The 19498-nt window shown below is 41.4% G+C and overlaps 1 protein-coding gene across 6 annotated transcripts in view; it reads right to left on the bottom strand.

Moving 5' to 3' along the window:
• Positions 1 to 4244: 4244 nt before the first annotated feature.
• The window catches only part of TSC22D2 (TSC22 domain family member 2), a 28544-nt gene continuing 13290 nt past the window's right edge, over positions 4245 to 19498 (bottom strand). Inside the window, exons 2-5 of one of the 6 annotated variants that reach the window (XM_030495025.1) lie at positions 17266 to 17339; positions 13353 to 13424; positions 6596 to 6647; positions 4328 to 5823 (exon numbers count right to left, since the gene is read on the bottom strand). In XM_030495025.1, the coding sequence (XP_030350885.1) occupies positions 6607 to 6647; positions 13353 to 13424; positions 17266 to 17339 (187 nt within the window). In that variant the 3' untranslated portion in view covers positions 4328 to 5823; positions 6596 to 6606. Of the gene's footprint in view, positions 5824 to 6595; positions 6648 to 13315; positions 13425 to 17265; positions 17340 to 19498 lie in introns of those variants that run through there. The other 5 variants (XM_030495022.1, XM_030495027.1, XM_030495028.1 and 2 more) reach the window with 5 other exon arrangements.

Raw genomic sequence — 19498 nt, 5'->3', positions numbered from 1 at the left:
AGTGCTTTGCCCGTGTGTCAGCTCAGTGCATGTCTTCTACTAGCATCACTGGATTCAGAACAGAAGCACGTTGTTAGTCACATGTAAATAAAGGGATGTGCAGCAGCTGCTTGTGTCGTAATTACAGCATAGAGAGCACTTCTTGTCTGACAGACCAGGGGCCAGTGACAGCCGCTCAGATCGTTGCAGTTTGGCATATCGTGCTACTTGAAAAGCACTATTGAACTGAAACGAAGTGCTCTGGGGATGCCTACATTGAAAAGCAGCAAAACAGTAGTTACAGCCAAGAACAGGTAATTGCCACATCTCTGGCACTGCACACCCCCCAGCATCATGTCATGCTGCACCAGCTGCAGCTGGGACCACGCTGCAAGGTTCCCCTCACCTCAGTACGGCACAAACAGGAAAAGGATCGGCCCATTGCCGACATGAAAAACATCTGTTGGTAGAACTGATCTGGTCAGCTGACATGGCCCATGTGTATCTGCGCAGCTGTAAGCACATGGGACATGCAGACAGCATCAAGTGTCACACTCTCTCAGAACAGCCGTGAGGGGATCAAACAACTTTCGGAAAGGGAATAATAAAAACCCTTTGCAGCAGTTACTGCTCGGAAGCCCAAAGTTTGTTACTTTAGAGCAACAGGACAGCACAAGTGGCAGGGGCGGAGGGTGTAGCGCACCCAAAGGCTGGAAGGGCGAGCGCAGGAGCTGCTCTATGAGAACAGCAGGGCCCGTGCAGCCGGCCTGGGCAACGGGGAACCGACCTGGGGGCGGGCGAGGCGGCCACGGGAAGAGCACGGGGCCCGGGGACGCCGCAGACTCCAGGGGACCGGGGACAGCGCGGGGCCGGCACCGAGGGGCCGCAGGACCCAGAGCTCCTCAGACCAGCTTCCAGGGAACCGGCCCGGCCTCCCGCTGGGCCTCGCCACGGGCCGGGGACGGGCCACGGGGCACAGCTGGGCCGCAGCCGGGGCCCGCTCCTCCGCCTCCCACCGCGCCGCCCCGTGGCTGGCGGCTGCCATGGCCGGGCGACTCCGTGCCACAGCGGCGCCCAGCGGCCGCGCAGCGCGCAAGGGCGCGGGGCCGAGCTGGGGGGCGACCGGCGCCACCGCCCCCCAGCAGCCGCAGGCCCCCGAGCCCCTGGTGGTGTCCCGAGGAGGAACCTTCTCCCGCTGAAAGCACAAGCGCCGGGAAGGCAGCAGGCTCCTTCCGCATCCAATGTGCAATCCTCGCCTTAGCCCTCGTGGAGCAGAGGCCGCTTCTCCCCCCAGTCACGGTGGGCCCGCACCGCAGTGACCTAGGCAGCTTGTCATACTGGGGGCATGGCAGTAGACATGCACTGAAATTTGCTCAAACTCGAGGGGGCTGACTGCTGCTCAACTGAAATCCTACCGTAGCCCACAAAACACTGAGCTTGTCATTGAAGAGCAAAGCTGTGGCAGGCCCCGACTGGCCCAGCACTTCATGTCAAGCAGCTGCAGCAGGAAACGCTGTGAAGGAAGACAGGGAAGTTTAGCCACCCTTTACAGCTCATTCTCCTCCTGCTCCTCTCCTCACACCCTGAAGCCTTGTGTAGGGATGGTAAGAGCGTACATCCCTTTTCATCAACCTGCTGGCCTAGAATTTGCCTAACACCCTTGAGAACATCCCACCTGCCTCCACAACACCCTGTGGCAACCAGCTCCAAAGTTCAGTTTCTGCATGAAAAGATACATGTTCCCTCGTGAGATCTGGTTGACAAGTTCTGTGTTCACCTCACCCATCACCTTCTCTGGACTCTGCGCTTTCCCCGAGCCTGCTCACTTCAAGCCAAGGTCACAGCCTGTATGGGCTCTCCTCACAAAGCATTTCCTCTGCATCCTCCATTGTCTTTGTAGCCTTTCCCTGCGTGTTCTGCCACACGCTCCCTGAGACGCAAGGGCTAATTCAGAGCCACCACTAAGCTAAGTGTCATGACTTTGAGACTCCTCTGCTCTTGCGTGTTTCTGCTGAAGAGACACCACGATTGCACTCTCCCTCCCACCCAACTGCATACGCGCAATCATAGTCAGCCCTGTTTCAAAGCACAGCAAGTTCAGTAACTGAATTACTTATTTGTTACGCTGAAGTCATGGAATAATTTCAAAGACATGCATTACAGGAATATGCAACAGCACCACTTCCCACAGAGGACAGACGGCATAGCATCTTAAGAGCCCGCTCCCACATGCAGCTCCCTGGACACAGCCATTTCCCTGACAGAACACCCAAAAGCAATCAACTGGCACTGAGCAGAGGGAGCTGTGGCAGCACCAGCCAGACCCCTGAAAGGGCAGGCTCATGTGATGCAAATGCAGAAGGGTGGTTGACTGACAGCATTGGTGCCAGCACACGTAAGGACAACAAAAAAAGGCTTTATAGTGGCAAGAAGCTGACTGACACCGTGTGCACAAAGCCATGCAGCAGCCAATACAGCCCGACAGGAACATAGTCATTTGTCAACAAGCCTTTCTTCCCTGTCTGAAATCAAACCTGCAAGAACATCAAGATGACCTTCTCACATTCAGGAACCACAATTCCTTTCTCTCTCCAGGCAGCAGCCTCAGACTACCTCTCAGGAAGAGACAGCCGCAGTTCAGAGACCCTCTTCTGGCATTTTGTAGTGCTCTCGCACAAGGTGAGTTGGCATTTAGAGCTGAATACAACTTATCACTAGGAAAAAAACAGAACCTGAAAAACTGAACCTGACAGCAGCAGAGTGAAACAAAGGATTTCTAACAGGATCATTTTAATCATTGTTTCATCTCTCATTTTCCACAAATTTACTAAATACTTTTTCTTTTGGAGAAAAAACCTCTCCAGAATACCTGTGTGTAAGGAGATCTGTCACTGTGTGGCAGAGCTCACACAAGAACTACTCCACAAGGTCACAAGCGTTACACAAGGGAGAGGAGACGCACAGACGCCAGCTCCATGGGAATGCTGAATGAAGTGCTTGGGACCATCTTCTCATCAGTTTGATTCTCAGCTGCTGCCATCAGCAGGACCTTAGCAACTCCAGTCATGCTTCAAATGCCTCCTTTCCATTTCACTCATTATGAGCAAACTGACTGACAGCCATTTCCTTCTATAGTCAGTTCCCTCCATAGTTTTAATCAACTATTCATCTAAAGGACTTCTGTTCCCAGAAGTCCCCTGATCTGTCATTTTTATTTACTTCACCAGACACATCCTTACAGTATAGCTGCAGTGAGCTACTGATCACACTGGAGGGAAAACACACTTCGCTACTGAAATGTGTTGTTTTGCAGTTGTCATGGAAAGCTCTTACTTCACTAGAGTATTTACAGTAGCACAGGTGTTTACTTATAGCAGGCCAAGAGCACCAAGCTACAACTGAGGATTGTTTTAATATATTAGTTCAGCAAGTACCTATATATATATAAAAATAAATATATACACACACATATATATACACACACTTAGGCGCCTTTTTTGAAGAGTGCCATGAACTGATGCTTACCAGGAAGGCGTGATGCTCTCAGTTTCTGGAACACAGGACGAAGATGCTTCCTCAAGACCTGAGGACATCAAACCTTGAAGTTTCCAGTGTTGTTTCTCTTGTTTTGTTTCACCTAACACACAAACCTGACCAGAGTTAGAAACATACAAGTATAAGATATGCAGCAAACATTTGCAGGCCACTCGACACAACAGACTGGAGGGAACTGAGCACCCCATGCTGCCCGCCAGAAAGGCACACGGTGCCGTTTACTCGTATAGGTGTTCCTGAAGAGTGAATTCTTGGTTTTAACACAAGAACATAGCAAACATTCTCAAGACCCCAGCACACAGCCAAACATTAATGTCTCTCTCTGTATCTGTGTATGTATATCTCAGTGCAAACCCAAAACCAACAGGGTCACTGACAGCATCAGAATTACGCCTTTCCTAGAATAAAAGAAAATTGTCTGTTGCAAGAGAAGCACTTACAATTTTGGCATTATTCTATTACTGTCTCCCTGAGGTTACCTTCCTCCATTTTGTTAAGGAAAAAAGTGCTAGTGAATTTAGTTACACTGTAACAACTTCTACAGCCAAAAAATTCAACAAAACTGCAGTTTAATTTCAGAAAAATGTGTTAAAATATATATATTTATACATCAATTTGACACACTGTTAGTTTACACAAATGATGGTCTCTCTTGAAACTGTATTTATGAAATGTACATTTTTAATTTAAATACTCAGTATACACTGCACTTAATCTGCATGTTGCATTTATTAAATACATTAAAATCTGCAATGTAACAAAACGTTTTCTGCATACGAAATTCAAAACACCATTTTAAATGAACAAAAGATGGCTCACTTCATTTATTTTTTTTTTTAAACAACTAGTGCATTGCACACTAGCTCAGCTCCACCAACACCAGCTGTTCTTTCTTTTTTATTTGACATTGTTCACAGACTATTACATATTACAATAAGAGTGCTGGATAAAAACATGAGGTACGAAAGTGGTTCAAAGATTATAGGTCATGCAGATCATGCTAGACAGCAAAGAAAGTTGTGAATGAGAAAACACTAAATAAAAATACATAAAGAATGTGCATTATAAAATAAAAAAAAACAAAAAAACCAAACCAACAAACAAAACAACTCAATTACACAGCTTTGCTTCTTTGGTTACAAAGTAGGTTGAACAATTTCACAGCTTTTTATTCCCACCCAAAAAAAAAAAAAAAAAAAAAATTGTACGAAATGTCAAAAAGCAGAGGAATCATGGCAATTTCTCTCTATTAGAAAGTAGAAACAGAAATGAGCAAAGTTTTCTTCATCAAAATAGCCCATCAATTATTTATTATAGCACAATAACTGGTGACTACCTGTACAGATGCACTATGGTCTTCATACTTACACTCTATACAAAATTTACATTCGAGCTGGATCTTTACTACCGTAAATAAATACCAAAGGTAAATTGCCATTAGTGTTAGAAATATGCCAGGATTCTTTTGTTCAATTATTGCCTAAACATTTTATCTATTAAACGCAATCCCATCTATTATTTGATACATACATTTATTAAAAAAAAAAATTAAAAAGTTCTGTGACATTGTTCATGTACATTATGAAAATAGCAGCCCTGTAATAAATAAAACAAATAAATGAAACTAACGTAGGCAAATGTTACTTATATTGAAAGAACAGTGGCTCTGAAGATGAATTGTTACTTCTTACCAGACAGCAAGGCTCAAAGTAATCCACGGGACATGGAAACCTTGCAGAGCCACCAAAGCTCTTAAAGACCTCCCTCCTGCACACCAAACAAATGCATTCTCTGCATTAGTAACTCCTTCTACAACTTCCCTTGTGCACTGATGACGTAACGGACACCAACTGCACTTCGGGACACACCAGTGAGGGACAGCTCTTGTAGAATGATTGTCTAATACTGAAAAGGCCAAACACACAACAGAAGCATGGCTACTCGCTTTCATATAAAGTGGAAAGAACATCAGTGGCACACAAGGACAGACTGCTCTCGGGCTTGTGTTTCCATGGAGGCGAGAAAGCTTTACGCTGAGGAGACATTCGGCTGCTGTGGAGGTTGCGTTGGCTGCAGAGGCTGTGCTATCACTGTTTGCGCTTGTGAAGTGCTACTAGGATTGGCCTGTTGGGTTGAAAGTTGGGATAACTGATCATTGTTTGAGAGAGATTTTAACAGTGCATTTTCTCGTTCAAGTAAAGAGTTTCTTTCAACTAATTCCTTTATTTGTTCCTTCAGGACTTCCACCTCTTCTCTTACAGCATACATCAAATGGCTTTTCACTAGATCCTGTGAAGAGTAAGTTAAGAGTTACACCAGGTGAAAGAATAGTGTCATTCCACTCCAACCCCAGGATTTACTATTTTATTAGTGTCACTGAAGTGAGCGTAAGCCTAGAAAACTAAAGCACTGTCACTAAAAAGACATGAATAAATTAGCCTTCAAGAGCAAATAACCCAGCCCTTTTATTCACTGTAAAGTGGCCCTTACATCAAAAGCTTTGTTTTCAGCATTCAGTTCTAGTCGCCCTGGTTACGCTGAAGACAAGGACTAGAATTATGTTGCAGCTACTCAGAGTGAAAGCATCAACTCTGAAGCTTTGACCTGGAGGGAGGAGTCTGTGTTACACAATCCCAAGCATTGAGGTGTAAGAGAAGCAGGAAATAAGAAAACCTGTAAAACAGCAGAAGCAAAAAATGGAACAGATGTAACCAAAGCTGAACAAAATGTCAAGGATGGGATAGCATAAGTGATGATTAAGACAAACTAGTAATGAACTTCACTGAAGTAAGAGACTTAAACGCACCTTTAAGTTCAATCAGCTTGTTCACAGAAATTCGTAGGAAAATTAATTTAAGAACATTTCTGGGCCAGCAGTAAAGGCAACCATGGTTTATGGGCATCCCATAGTCAAACAGAACATCCTTTTTTCAAAGGATGGTTTCAGTCTGACCCGACTGAAGGGATGTTACAAACTCACAGAAACGCAATACAGCTGGGAACTTATGCTCAGCGACGAATCACTAACCCTATTAGAAATAACAACTTATTTTTTACTTACCATTGCCTGTTCTATTTTGTTGTCAATGGCAACAACACTTGCACCAGATGCACTGTAAATATAAGGAGAAAACTTTGTGAGCGTTACTGTATCATTCAGTTAAAACTATGGACTCACTGGCACCCGCAGAACTCCTTAGAACATGCTATCACTGGAAGGCTAAAGCTTCAGATTCAAGAATTCAGTATGCACTGAAGGGGGGAGTCCCACACTGTATTGCCCAGTACAGTTAGAGCACTTAAGAGACACTGCTCCTTCAGTTTATTATTCCTCAAACTATGCTTATGACACCCATAACCAGAAAAATGCATCAGAATAAACAGTAAAGTAACTGCTTTGATTTCTTGCCTCATTACTCAGCTTTCTTCACTGGAGAAAACAGGGATTTCATGGGATATTCATGGGGTCCCTACCTCTAGTTTTATTTCTGATAAATTGCTTTTATAAAGATTGAGGAAAAAAACCAAAAACTGTTATAGTGTTTGTTCTCTGGCTTTACTTGAAGACTGCTTTCCAGTTAAAAAGTTCCTGGCTCAGCACTGTATTTCTGAGCGAGTGGCAGCAGTCAACAGACGAGTAAGACATGACCAAGGCACTGAACTCCATGAGCAGATGGACTCATTTTCAATGAATTCTCCCTGGATCACTTACCACTTCTAAGAAAAGCACTGCAGTTTGCTGGTTACAGTTAGGGTCACTCTTGTCTAAAGACATATTAATGCAGGTCAGTCCAACAAAACATCTCAGTCATCACTATAAGAGTGTGTATTTACTGTGCAAAACAAGATGCTGAACCACATCTTTAAATCCCAGGTTACTACAATCCAGGCCTTAATATATTTGGTCTGTTTTCAAGTCCCAGTACAGGAACACAAGCCAGTTGCTCACATGTAGCTCTCAAGTTGGAATTTCGGGTGGGCTGGGGTGTCCCTGTGCTCTGGCACACTCTGATCTCTCTGGAAGGGAGCTATAGTTCTCCCCAGGAGGTCAGACAGGGCAGCCAGCACTGCAGCAGAGGAATCCCCCCCCCCCCAGAATGCTCCATCCACACACAGGTCCCATATGCTCCAAGTCTGCCCACCCACACCAGGCCTCAGTGGTCTGATTTTACTCCACGGTGCCGTGTCTGACACGAGACGGCAGTTCCTGGGCTATTTACCAGCCCCGCCAGTGATAATTACTGATAATGCTCCCCCACCGATGGAAGTTGCTATCAGCAGTGTGCAGCTACATTTGAAAAAGTTAACGTCCAGGAAAAATGCAAGGTTTCCAGTCATGCTTGGAAACTTGCCTCTCGGAAAATACGTAACACTCACCAAAACCAAGTGTTAAGAAAAAAGGCTACTTAAGGCTTTCTAAAACGAGTACTGGCAATATGCTCAGCAGTATTAGTTATATATGAGAAAGAGAGCTCAACTATTAAAAGAATGCGAGACTATTTAGACAAAGCCATCCAAACAAGACTCACAAGAATTGTCAGTAGCTAGCACCAAGCATTTACAAGTAGAGAGAATCAGCTTTTCAGACTGAGGAAGTAATAGCCTGTTTTGAAAATGAACAAAGCTTGCAGTCTAAATCAGAAGGGCTAAACACCCATTTCACAAGAAAATTGTTCCAATGTCTTGCTGTCTTCTAAGCCTTTATCAAGCCGTATTTGTAGTAAACCTCCTCAGATTAAAAACTATTTGTAACTCATTATAAGGTTAAGTATTCTTCTCCACCTTGACATGTTTCAGATCTATGTGAAACTGCCAAAAACGTCTGTGTTCAAGAGCCATCAAAATCTCCAAGACTGCTCCATGTCCCAGCCTTTCACGAACACCACCTTAAGTCAGGTGAGGCAGCTCTGAAGAGATAAAGGGGAGGAAAATTAAAGCTAACAGCATACTTTGAAGTGGAATCTACTGCATCTTTACAGCGTAATGATACACCTTTTGTCAATACTCTTTAGTTATATTTGAGACTGGGGCTTTGTTCTTCTATTCCTATCTCCACTATTTTGTAGTTCGATTATTTAAAAACGAAAGCTCACCTACACCAAAGTTAGGGCGTTCCATCAGTTCCATAAGAACGTCTCTCTAGAGGAAGACAGGCAGTCTTCTCCTTGATCACCTGAAACACTCATACCTGCATAGCATGCTGCAGAAGCACCTTTCCCATGCTGTACCCTGTGCTCCAAATTCTTGTCTGCCTTTTAACGGAGCACAGTGTTCACTATGTGGGTATAAGAACTACCCCTCCCCATAAGTGTGATCTGAATGCAGCCACAGAAGCTATCGTTCTCCCACCCATATTTTACACTTAACATGATACTAATGGACAGTGCTGAAAGCCATAAGTAGTTTATACACTACTTTTATTTGTTTCATTATTTTTGTTGCCCTTATCCCCAGAGCGGCTTGTGCTCTCACCGACACACAGAGTTGGGATTCCAGACCTACTCCCTGAACAAACCCCTGTGTCCCCGCTACGCATCTCCAGCAGGCAGAGCCCAGGACCATGCAGACTACCACCTGCCCAGGAGAAGCTCCTCCCTGACAGAGTGGCCTGCAGTTCATCGTAAGGATAAAACCACATCTAACCATTTCATTTCACTTTCTAAAAGCATATGAGAATTAGATTTTTATGCTAGCATAATTCCCAAATGATTCTGTCCTTCACTCATTTTATAGTACCTCCCACAGCAAACAGCTCCTGTGAAACATTCAGAAGCAGAGTACTCCAGTGCTAGCTGTTCTTATGGTACAGGCCACGTATGCTGCCAAATCTTAAGATTTTGTCTTTTTTTCAAAACCTTAGCTGTTGATATCAAATCCCAGTTTGCATAAAAATACTTTATCCCATGGCTGTAGAATGAAATTTATAGACTCAATCCAGTCCTTACGAAAAAGCCAGGAGAAGAAAAGAAGTAATCTGTGAAATACGTCTTTTTGGATGTCGTAACTTGACAGAGTTTGATACATTCTGTGGGTGCTCCATCCACTGTATATCCAATGCCTCAACTCGAAAATTCTTGAGTTAGAAGTGGAAAGACACTATCTAGCTCTTATTAAAAAAAAGACCAATTACTATGTTGTGCTTTTAGACAAAGTTGATTGCTCGAGGAACTACGCAAGTCTGACAATTATTGTCAAAGCTGTAAAATGTAAACAAAAATCCACATTAAGGTAGGGCAGTTTAAAGGGATGCACTACGTACATAATTTTTTCTTTTTGTAACTGCAAACTTCCCACATCCCCTCCCTCAAACTGAGCTTTTGTAGCCAATCAGCTACCATGTGTACACACAGTAATTGATGAGAACAATTCAGTCTGACTTGGAAATCCAAGTTAAGGTTACAAAAATGAAGGCTCTGTCCAAAAAGAGGTTAGACTGGTGTACCAAGATCACTCTGAGGCCTATTAAGTACAAGGCAAGATTTATAGTCAGCAAAACTGACAAAGAGTATCATGCAGTTTGCCATTTCCAGAGATGGATGGCAAACCCAACATTTTCCTACCTTACACACCAGTCAGGCGAAACTATTTAGTCTGAGAAATCCTCATTTTGATTAAGAAATCCTAGTGGCTTAAAAATTATTTTTTTTCCTCACATTTTACTTTGAAAGACAAAGGAAAAAACTAGATTTTTAACTGCTAATAACATGGCTTAGCTATAGCTCACTATCAGGTATGTGGCATTTGGAACAAAGTGGTTTTTATCAAATACAGCATGCACCTCAGACTTCTTTATCTTGTATTTTAGGTACATTTCTTCTATGTCCTAGAACTCCAGAATAGCTCTGTAATTTTTTTGTTTCAAATGCCTTTCAAACAAACTGAGAGAAATGTCCTGGACAATCATGTACATACAGATTAAGAAAATGGGAAGAGAACTTCTAAGTCTAAGTGCATGCTATGCAATATACAGTAACCACACTTCCCATAATGCACCACATTTCTTAAAAGCCTTGGTATAATTCTGATTTCATTGCTGCAAAAATTTTTCCTGTGGAGATATAGCATCCCAGGAATATGGCGAGATATTATTGGAAAGATACTTAAGTATCATCAACAAGCTGTAATATTGTTAAAAAACAAGTGTTTGGTAGCTACTGCTTTAAATTCAAGTTTACCAACAAAGTCTGTATTTTAGGCAAACCCATCTAAAGCTCCTATGGCACTATTACCGTCCAAAGGTAACCCAGGCACAGAAGAGCAGTCAGCCAGATCCACGTGAATATGCCAAGCAGCCATTATTCCCCTTCATAATCTTCTCAGTAACGTGCCATATGAGAAGACAGACCCATGAGACCTGTGCCCTTAGCAACACCTATGCAAACACTATACAGAAAACATCTGCAGGTTCCTGCAAACATATCAGTAACAACCAGTATTTCACTAGTATTTAGTGGTTTGAATATTACCAGCCCTGAAAAAAAGAAATAAACAAGTGAAAAATAAACAAGTCTCTGTTTTACTGGAGCAATTTAGCAATCTTCTACTGTCTGCTGCAATAGCATGTGGTTAGCTTCGCTGACTTCAAATGGTCCCAAGAGATGGCTGATCATAGGAGAACAATCCACATTTGTCAGAAGAAAAGAGTGAAGTTTCAGAGGAGATTTTCTATTATGTTTACACTAAAGTCTCCTAACTCAAGCCCTTGAGGTTCACAAACTACTTCTGAAGGAGCTGCAAAACGTAATTAAGAGCCTACTGCTAGCAGACCTAAGATCCTTATGTTTCACAGCGTGTTAACCCTCACATTTTGTGATGGGGAAACAAAGGTATTTTGAGGAAATCAGACGAGCTTGTAATTTTCACAGCAGAGATTTCTCTTTCAAAAACTGGGAATCACAAAAAAACCTCAAACCACTTTATAGTTATCAAAGTACTCAAGTCCGACAGCAGATCCCCACCTGCATCAGAGGCCATCCTGCCTACGCAGAGCTACCAGGGTGCCATCAGCCTCCTGTCCTGCTGCTGCCGGGACATGCACTGGCTGGCAGAGCTGCATAACTGAGCTTCACCATACCTCGACCCTGCAAGGAGCTCCCCAGAACTCGCTTTACTGGCTGTGCCCTTGGAGCTTCCTTCATTAAGTTTCACTGGAAGATTACTGTCAAAAGCTTTTCAGCTTCGGTCATCTAGTAAAGCAAAATTATCTAACATCATCTGAAGAAAATCTAGTAACTGGGGTATAAATGCAAAACCTGTTAAACCCCATCAAAGACTTCAGAATTTGGATGGAACAGAATTTTAAAATTTCCATCAGTCCTCATGAATTTGATTTTAGGTATTTTACAAATACTTGTTTTTACCACAAACTGTTCAACAGCAAAGAGGCAAGACTATTTTAAAGGAAGCCATTTACATTTTTCTGCCTGAATTCCATGTTTTTCTATATCCCCTGCCTTCAGTACTTGTTTCAGACATTGTACATAAACTTCAGATACGTGAAGCCTTAATCTTAATCACTAATTATTTGATTTTAGGGTTTGTTTGTAATCGGCTTACTCATCTTAAGAAATATTTTAAGTTAAGACGTGAAAATAGAGAAACAGATGAAGGCAAGACCTTAAAGTGAGCTTTTGGTCTACATACCAAATTTGTATTCAAAAACTGGAAATTTGTTTCAGTTAAATAGTGGAGTCCTTGGAACCTAAATACCAACTCTGTCCCACAAATACAGGAAAGTGGCATCATCCAGAGCTTAAAGCAAAAATGCAAATTTGTCCAAGTTTCTGCTACAAAAGGAAGATGTACTCTTGAAACTTAACCTAATGCTAGCACTTCAGCAATTAAAGAAAAAAAGCAGGATGCAACAGCATTTTTTAACCATCCATGTTGTACAGTATACAGATTTTTGCCAAGCAAACTTTAAAGGATTCAGTTAAGCTTTGCAAGTTGAAAAGCCTCATAAGTCAAACACAGCCAGTACAATGATGAAATAGTTATCAATACTTCAGTAGCTAAACAAAATTTATATTCTACAGTGCTTGTGAAGCAGAAGTATTGTGACAAGCCAGAGCATCACAAGGCATGAAGTCACATCATCACTAGGACTTCAACTTAATGCTGACAAAAAAACCCTTCAAAATCATAAAAGTGCAGGAAAGAAACAGTTTGCAGCTACTGATGAATTAGTAATGCATCTCTGACAAGTCATATCTGTGACAGATATGACTTTGTTGCACTTCACTGCAGTTTCTCGCCATGAGTTCAATGCTAACTTAGTAGATTTACTTTTCATATCTTGTCACGGTTCATGTTTGCTCCCCATCTAGCTTTACTTAAGCAGAATGAAAGAAAGCCAGAAAGCTTCCTTTCCTGGTTTTGAGACCAAAAGAATTTTTAACTTTGCCAAAATTGTGTTTAAATATAACATTTACAGAACTTGTTTTCTGATACAGGACTCAATAGCCACAATGCCAAAAGTTTCCTTTTTTTTGGAAAAGGAAGCTGTAAATATTTTAGTGATGGTCAGCTAGTAGCTGACTAGCATTAAACTCTTTCAGCTTACACATTATGTATGATACATGCATAATGGAAGGAGGAAGGAAAAAATGTCATGTCATGTATTTTAGACTTATTTAGTATTAAGTACAAATACTTCGCTTCCATGACTACTTCTAGATCTTCAGGCTGCAGAACCCCAGGATGAAGTTCTAAACACAAGCAGCAGTTCTGTGCAAACAAAAATGACAAGAAACTTGCATAGAGCAAAGCTGTTCATGCATACCTCAGCACGTATGCATTCCATAGTTAAGTATTCATACCTATCCCAGAAGGTCTTTGACTCGCGTAACTTGTTGAAATGGAACGCTTGGTAGAATGCAGTTGACGGATTCCTATGAGATCCAAGAATCAAACAAACATATTGAAAATGGGTACTTAATAAAAATATCTCTTATTCAACCTGCATTACAAAGTAAATTAGTTGTCCAGACAGGTTAAATTTACAGACTTCACAGAATGCCTGAAGAACAGTTTAATGACTAAAGATCTTATTGCTTCTATGGGTTTCCATTAAGGACACACTGATTCAAAAAGAGAAAGTAATACTCGAGCCCTATGGATTTTCATGCTATTTCAAGCCTCTACTGTAAAAAGACAACTGCAAAGCCATTAATGAAACATCTTATGTCATACTGACAATCTTGTAGAGTTAAGCCGTTTACCACTCTAATGCTATATACATACCTAAATTCAAAAGATACCTTCCACACTTTTTGTAATTCACAAAAAAATCTCTGCAAATAGTACTCAGTATTTCTATTCTACTTCGCACTCTACCTTATACACACACGTTCTCCAAGGGAACCTAGAAGTCAGAGCTAAATATGCCACATTGAAGCTATGACAGATTAAGTTACAAATGAAAACCAGATCAAGTTAAAATTGAAGAGTGGAATCTAAAATATCCCTAATTCTGTAAGCCATTGTCCATTATTCTCACGTGTCCCCTTCTTTATGTGCAACAGGGCTAACTGTTGATTGGAGGCGCTTTGCCAAGCAGTCAGTCAGAACGCTGTAGCTACCACCCTGGGACTCACAAGCCTTCAGCGCAGACTCCAGCAACCTTGCTGAGAACTGGACACCACAGCACAAATTCTGCCACCAGGGCCAGGCCCCTGAGACAGCCCAACCCTCTTCGTCCAGCGCGCACTTGCCCCACAGCTGGCAACATATCAAGAGTGCAATTTGAAGAACTTAATTCTCCAGAGTCTCATCTGAACACTTACCATTTACAAGATACTGGATGAAGCACAAGGTCAAAATTCTCTACTGCTAGTGGCTGTATGAGAGCATTATACTTAAGCTTACAAACTCCTTTTATCAATACTGCAATTCATCCTTACGTTGGTATAGTTATACCAGTCCTACAGAAGGACGCAACAGCTTAGCTGAAACATCTTCAGAAAAGCTAGTATTAGTTCAAGTTCCTCTTAAATACAGTTTTAAAATTACATGTTTATGCCAATGTTAGAAGCACAGGTGCCCATCCCTTTTCTAAGTTTATGGCAAGTATACTTCTTAAAACCGTCTTCAAGCTATTTAATACTTCCATTTAAGTACAATTACTGTATAGCTGAAATCATAGAACAAAAAAAACTCCAAAACACACAAACCATAACAAAACACTATCTGAAGTCATCCGATTCCCATGGCACGTGTATACCAAAAACCTTGCAAGGGTACCAATATTTGTGCACTGGCAGTGATCAGGAATGACATGTTTGAAGTGCTTGCCACTCCCCCTTCCACCTTCACCACTCTACCCTTCGAAAAGGCAAAAAAATCATTGTGAGTCTGGAATTTAGCTTAAAACCTGCTACAGAAGTTGTCTGACCAAACTGATAAATATACTATGTTGGTACTACTTATGCTTTTAGAAGTAGTGTACACTTGAGTGACAACTCAATACAACTAATTATAGGAAGAGCAACACAATAGCTAAAGGACATCTGAGTGATGTAGGAACCTAACATATGGAAAGCAATTGGCATCTGCAGATCAAGAGAACGTTCCTTTGTGGAAGGGAAAGACAAGGCCCAAGCTCTTCTAATTCAGTTGTGAGGAGCATGTAAAATTCTCCTTCTCAGAATGTGACTGTAAATAGAAAGTTATTTAAGTTCCAAGATAAACTTACTTGCAGCATATAAAACCCTGTTGCTATTGTTAGGTATAAGAAGTTGTGGTTTATAAGCACATGGCATGTATTTAATACTGTCTATTTTTATACTGATACCCTATATGCTATATATTCTTGTGCTATTCTTAAGCAAGTATCTGGAAAGGTATGAAAGGTTTGCTCATTTTGTACCGCCTGTTGTTGAAACAGGTTTTGCATTACTTCAGACAATTAAGAGAACATTTTCTACTAGGTAGCTATATTTTAGCAAGATGTTAATCGGGGGGAAGAGAAAGGATGCTACTTAAAGAGGAAAAGCAGATCCATAGAGGTAATATGAATGATGCCTTATCTGCCGGTCTGAACTACTATGATTGAGTTTCAAACTATTGATGTATCTATTTTTAACCACAAACAGTAAAAGGTTTGAGAACTACTAAAAACTTGTTTCAGTTTGCAGAACAATTGAGAAAACAGCTTACAGAAGTAGTATAATATAGCCTGCTGGGGCTGCATCATGACTGAAACAGCAGAAGTCCTTCTGACACTGCCCAAACTGTGACAGCCAGGATCAGAAAAGCAGATTCCTCCAGTGCCCTCCCCAGCAGATGGCCAGGTCCCACAGATCAAGTCTCAGTCCCAGCTGATGGCAGACTGACACAGCGGAGCAAAAAGCCAGCCAGAAAGGGGATGCCAAGCCAGGAAGTGAAAACCCACCTCCTGTTCTACAGGAGGTATACCAGGTGCTTCCCCTCCTCCTGTTCTACAGCAGGTATACCAGGTGCTTCCACTCCTCCATCTCTGACAAGAGAGGAGAACAGGTATTCCCAAAGGACAGAGAGGCTTATTTCCAGTCCCAGACACTATGACAGGCAACTAGCTTAGCACATTTAAACTGTATCTTGACAGGTAAAAACTGCCTCCGTGTCTCTAAAGAAGTCCTACAGCTCATACCGTATTTATTTCCTTCAGAAGCTCACAAATGTCAATATTCACAACACACTCCGATGCTATGGTTTCTAACAGTCTTCCTGCAACAGAAATTTGATCAAAATTCAGTTCTCCAAATACTTTCATACGTTTTCCCTTTAAAAGGGAAATCTAAAGAACATCCAAGGTCTCACCTCATGTTCAAGAAGGTATCCTCCCACTGCCATTAATCAGCACGTCAAATTCCAGAGAGCTCTGCTTCACTAAAAACCATGCCCATGAAAGCTGGCAAATTTTCAAGTACACAGATAAATACCTTTTAGTTTAAAAAATGATACTTGCTTTGGAAGTGATGGGTATCAGCTTGGCATGCAGAGGTTGCTGCACAGTTGCCTTTTTTGCAACTACTACCTTTGAAGGAGGAATAGTAGCATCATTGTTCATGGCGCAGCCAAAGCTGTGTTTCAGCCTTCAAACTACTGATCAACATCAGCAATTAAGGGCAACAAGAAGAGGAACCTGTGAAGAATACCACACTTTCTCTTTTACCCCAAGGTGGAAAAGTAAAAAATTCACACTAGACCACCTCAGACAGTTCTCTCTCAATATCACTACTATTTTCACTGACTTTGAGAGCAGGAATGATCCAGAAGATTAAAAAGGCCTAAGTGCCTGCCTTTGAAGAACATGAAAATATCTGATCAGACAACCCATAACCTGTACTCAATGCCTCAGAGGAAAACAAAAGCAAAGCAGAACCACCTATTTATTTTCACCTAGACAGCAGCAAGCCAACATAGATGGCCTTTCAGAAGCTTTTATCAGACAAGAATTCCTTCTGAGAAAAACTAATGGGCCTCATATAGAAAAAACACAAAAGATGTGATAAAGATGTGTTATAAAATTAGTAGCACTTTTAATGCCATCTTGCATGACATTTTTGTAAGAACATGGCTTATACAAAGCAGGTCCACCATGGATAACTGCTTTGTACACGTGGCTCTCCAATGGCTCAGTGGAGGAGTGGAAGGATGCATCAAACAGAGCTCTCCAGGGGTCTCCTCCGAATGTGTTATGGGACACTTTAATCCATGACTTGGACAGTGGAGTACAGACTATCTTTATACCTGCAGATGATCTGCAAGCACTCTGGACAGCAGGAATAAAATTCAGGAAGATTTTGCCCAATTGGAGCAATGGTCTGAAATAAAAAGGATGCAATTCAATAAGGATAAGCGTGAAGTATTACACTCTGGTAGCAATATTCAGCTGCATGAGTACAAAACATGGAATGAGTAGCTGACTGCAATTCCGCAGAGGAGAATACAAACAGAAGTTAAAAATAAAAACCTTGCAAAGGTGTCAAACTTGCAATACTCCTCTTACACAGAGGGTACACATACTAACTGAAGTCTTGTTTTATTTGGCCTGAGCCCTTACCTTAGATTGCATGGCCAGTTTTGAATACCAGTTCTCCAGAAGGATAAGGGCCTACCCAGGTAAGACCACTATAAGGCATGTCATATTCCATTATTTTTTCCAATAATCAGAATCACTAAGTAGGAGAATTAAGTATTTAAAAGAGATTAAAGAGACAGTGAAGGAGACAGGCTTTACATAGTGTAAAGTATCTGTGAAGGGAAGAAAACTTGTTCTCATTCCTGTTAGGTTTAAGTACAGCACAAACATTGTGAGGTTTAATTGCAGCAAAGAAAGTTTAAACTACACGCCAGAGTTGTTTTCCACACAAACAGCAAGGAAAAGACTTCTTAAAGAAGTGGTGGGATTTCCATTCTTGTCATTCTAGAAGATACCAAACTGTTATTGCTCCAAAAGATTTCAGGGCCCAGCAAGAACCTAAAAGCAGAAGTCTGCCTTTGAATAGGATCAACTCTTATAGGAACCAAACCTAACTATGAAATAGAAAAGAAAGAAGTAAAAAACTGGGACTGGGAATTGAACAGCAAGCATCTAGCTTTCTATCCTTCACACAGAATGCTGTAGGAGCTCGACAGTATATCTGTAAATAAAACTGTGTTCTTCAGCCACATTTATCAAAGAAAAGATGCTAGTATGTCACTTTGTACATCTACATTATTTCTACAGTGCCAGAAGTGAACTAAAGTTTGAGAAATGTGACTCAAAACTAGCTTAAAGATGAAGTCAGCAAACAAAAGTATGTTACATCAGAATTTTTATTTAACAATCAAGAGACCTGACAGTAAGAATAGTCTGAGCTTACTAAAGACAACTATCAGCATATGCAGATGTATTTTCACTGGGGTGATCAATAAGGAATCAAGACCAAAAAAAAAAAAAAAAGAGCACGCCATCAACTGCCTATTTTGATGTGCACTGAAGGACAACAAATTAATCTCTCCTTAGTTTATAAAGCTTAGAAAAAATCGGATGTGTTATTACCCAGAAGCATTTCAAACCCAAGGTAGCTTTTAGTTATGTGTCTTACCCAACAACAATAAAAGGCTGTGCTTAACTAGGTTACTAGCTATGACCTGCAACGGAGACTGATTACAGCTGGTCTCCAAATTAAAACACTTGGCACAGTTTATTTAAGATCTGAACAAGGGGTTTTGCAATCACCTTACCATAGCTTATCAAGAAACTCCTAGTAAAGTTTATGGCATTTCAAGAATATGTTTACACTAGTAACAGAATTCTTTCTCCATCCCTCTTAGAAGACATTTTGCTTTTTTATTTATATCGCCTTCTATTTAAAGCAACTGCAACTTCAAATCAGCTTTATTTCACAAGACTACACCTACAGAGTAGGTTACTCTCAAAACAGAGTAACTGGAGTACAAAGCTTTGCAGGAGAAACTTGACAAAGACTAAACGTGGGGAAGTCAATGTGGAATTAAAGAAAAAAAAAGTCTCAAGATTAAAGCTCTTAAGCTTTGTGTTTAATTACATATTCTGTTGACATAGCTCCTTAAAGCCATTATACTTGAAATAAATGCCCTGAAAAAAACAGCAAGAATTAGATGCTGTTACATTCAGTCTTAGCTGCATTCTAGCTGCAGAGGGCAGGAAAAGCTGACTCATTTAGCAGCCTGCATGTCAGTTTTTGACACAGTGGCTCTCAATCACCATGTTGGACTTTAAAGGGGTTCACAGGCTACTTCTAAATGAAAATATCATAACATTGGAGAGAGAGCATACTGCATGAATCTGACCTCCACTTGAAAAATCAAGAGATATACAAATGCTAGTGCTGAAAATCACCAAACTAGGACACGCTTAAGAGTACATTTGTAACTGAATTCAGGAGGAAGGAGACGAAAGAACACAGAAATGTACTACAGAATCATTAGCAAGACAGTACGAGCAGCACCCGCATTC

The sequence above is a fragment of the Strigops habroptila genome, chromosome 8, assembly GCF_004027225.2.
Source record: "Strigops habroptila isolate Jane chromosome 8, bStrHab1.2.pri, whole genome shotgun sequence".
Lineage (NCBI taxonomy): Eukaryota > Metazoa > Chordata > Aves > Psittaciformes > Psittacidae > Strigops > Strigops habroptila.
Note: the sequence above shows the minus strand (reverse complement) of the source record. Positions and strands in the feature narration are given on the sequence as shown.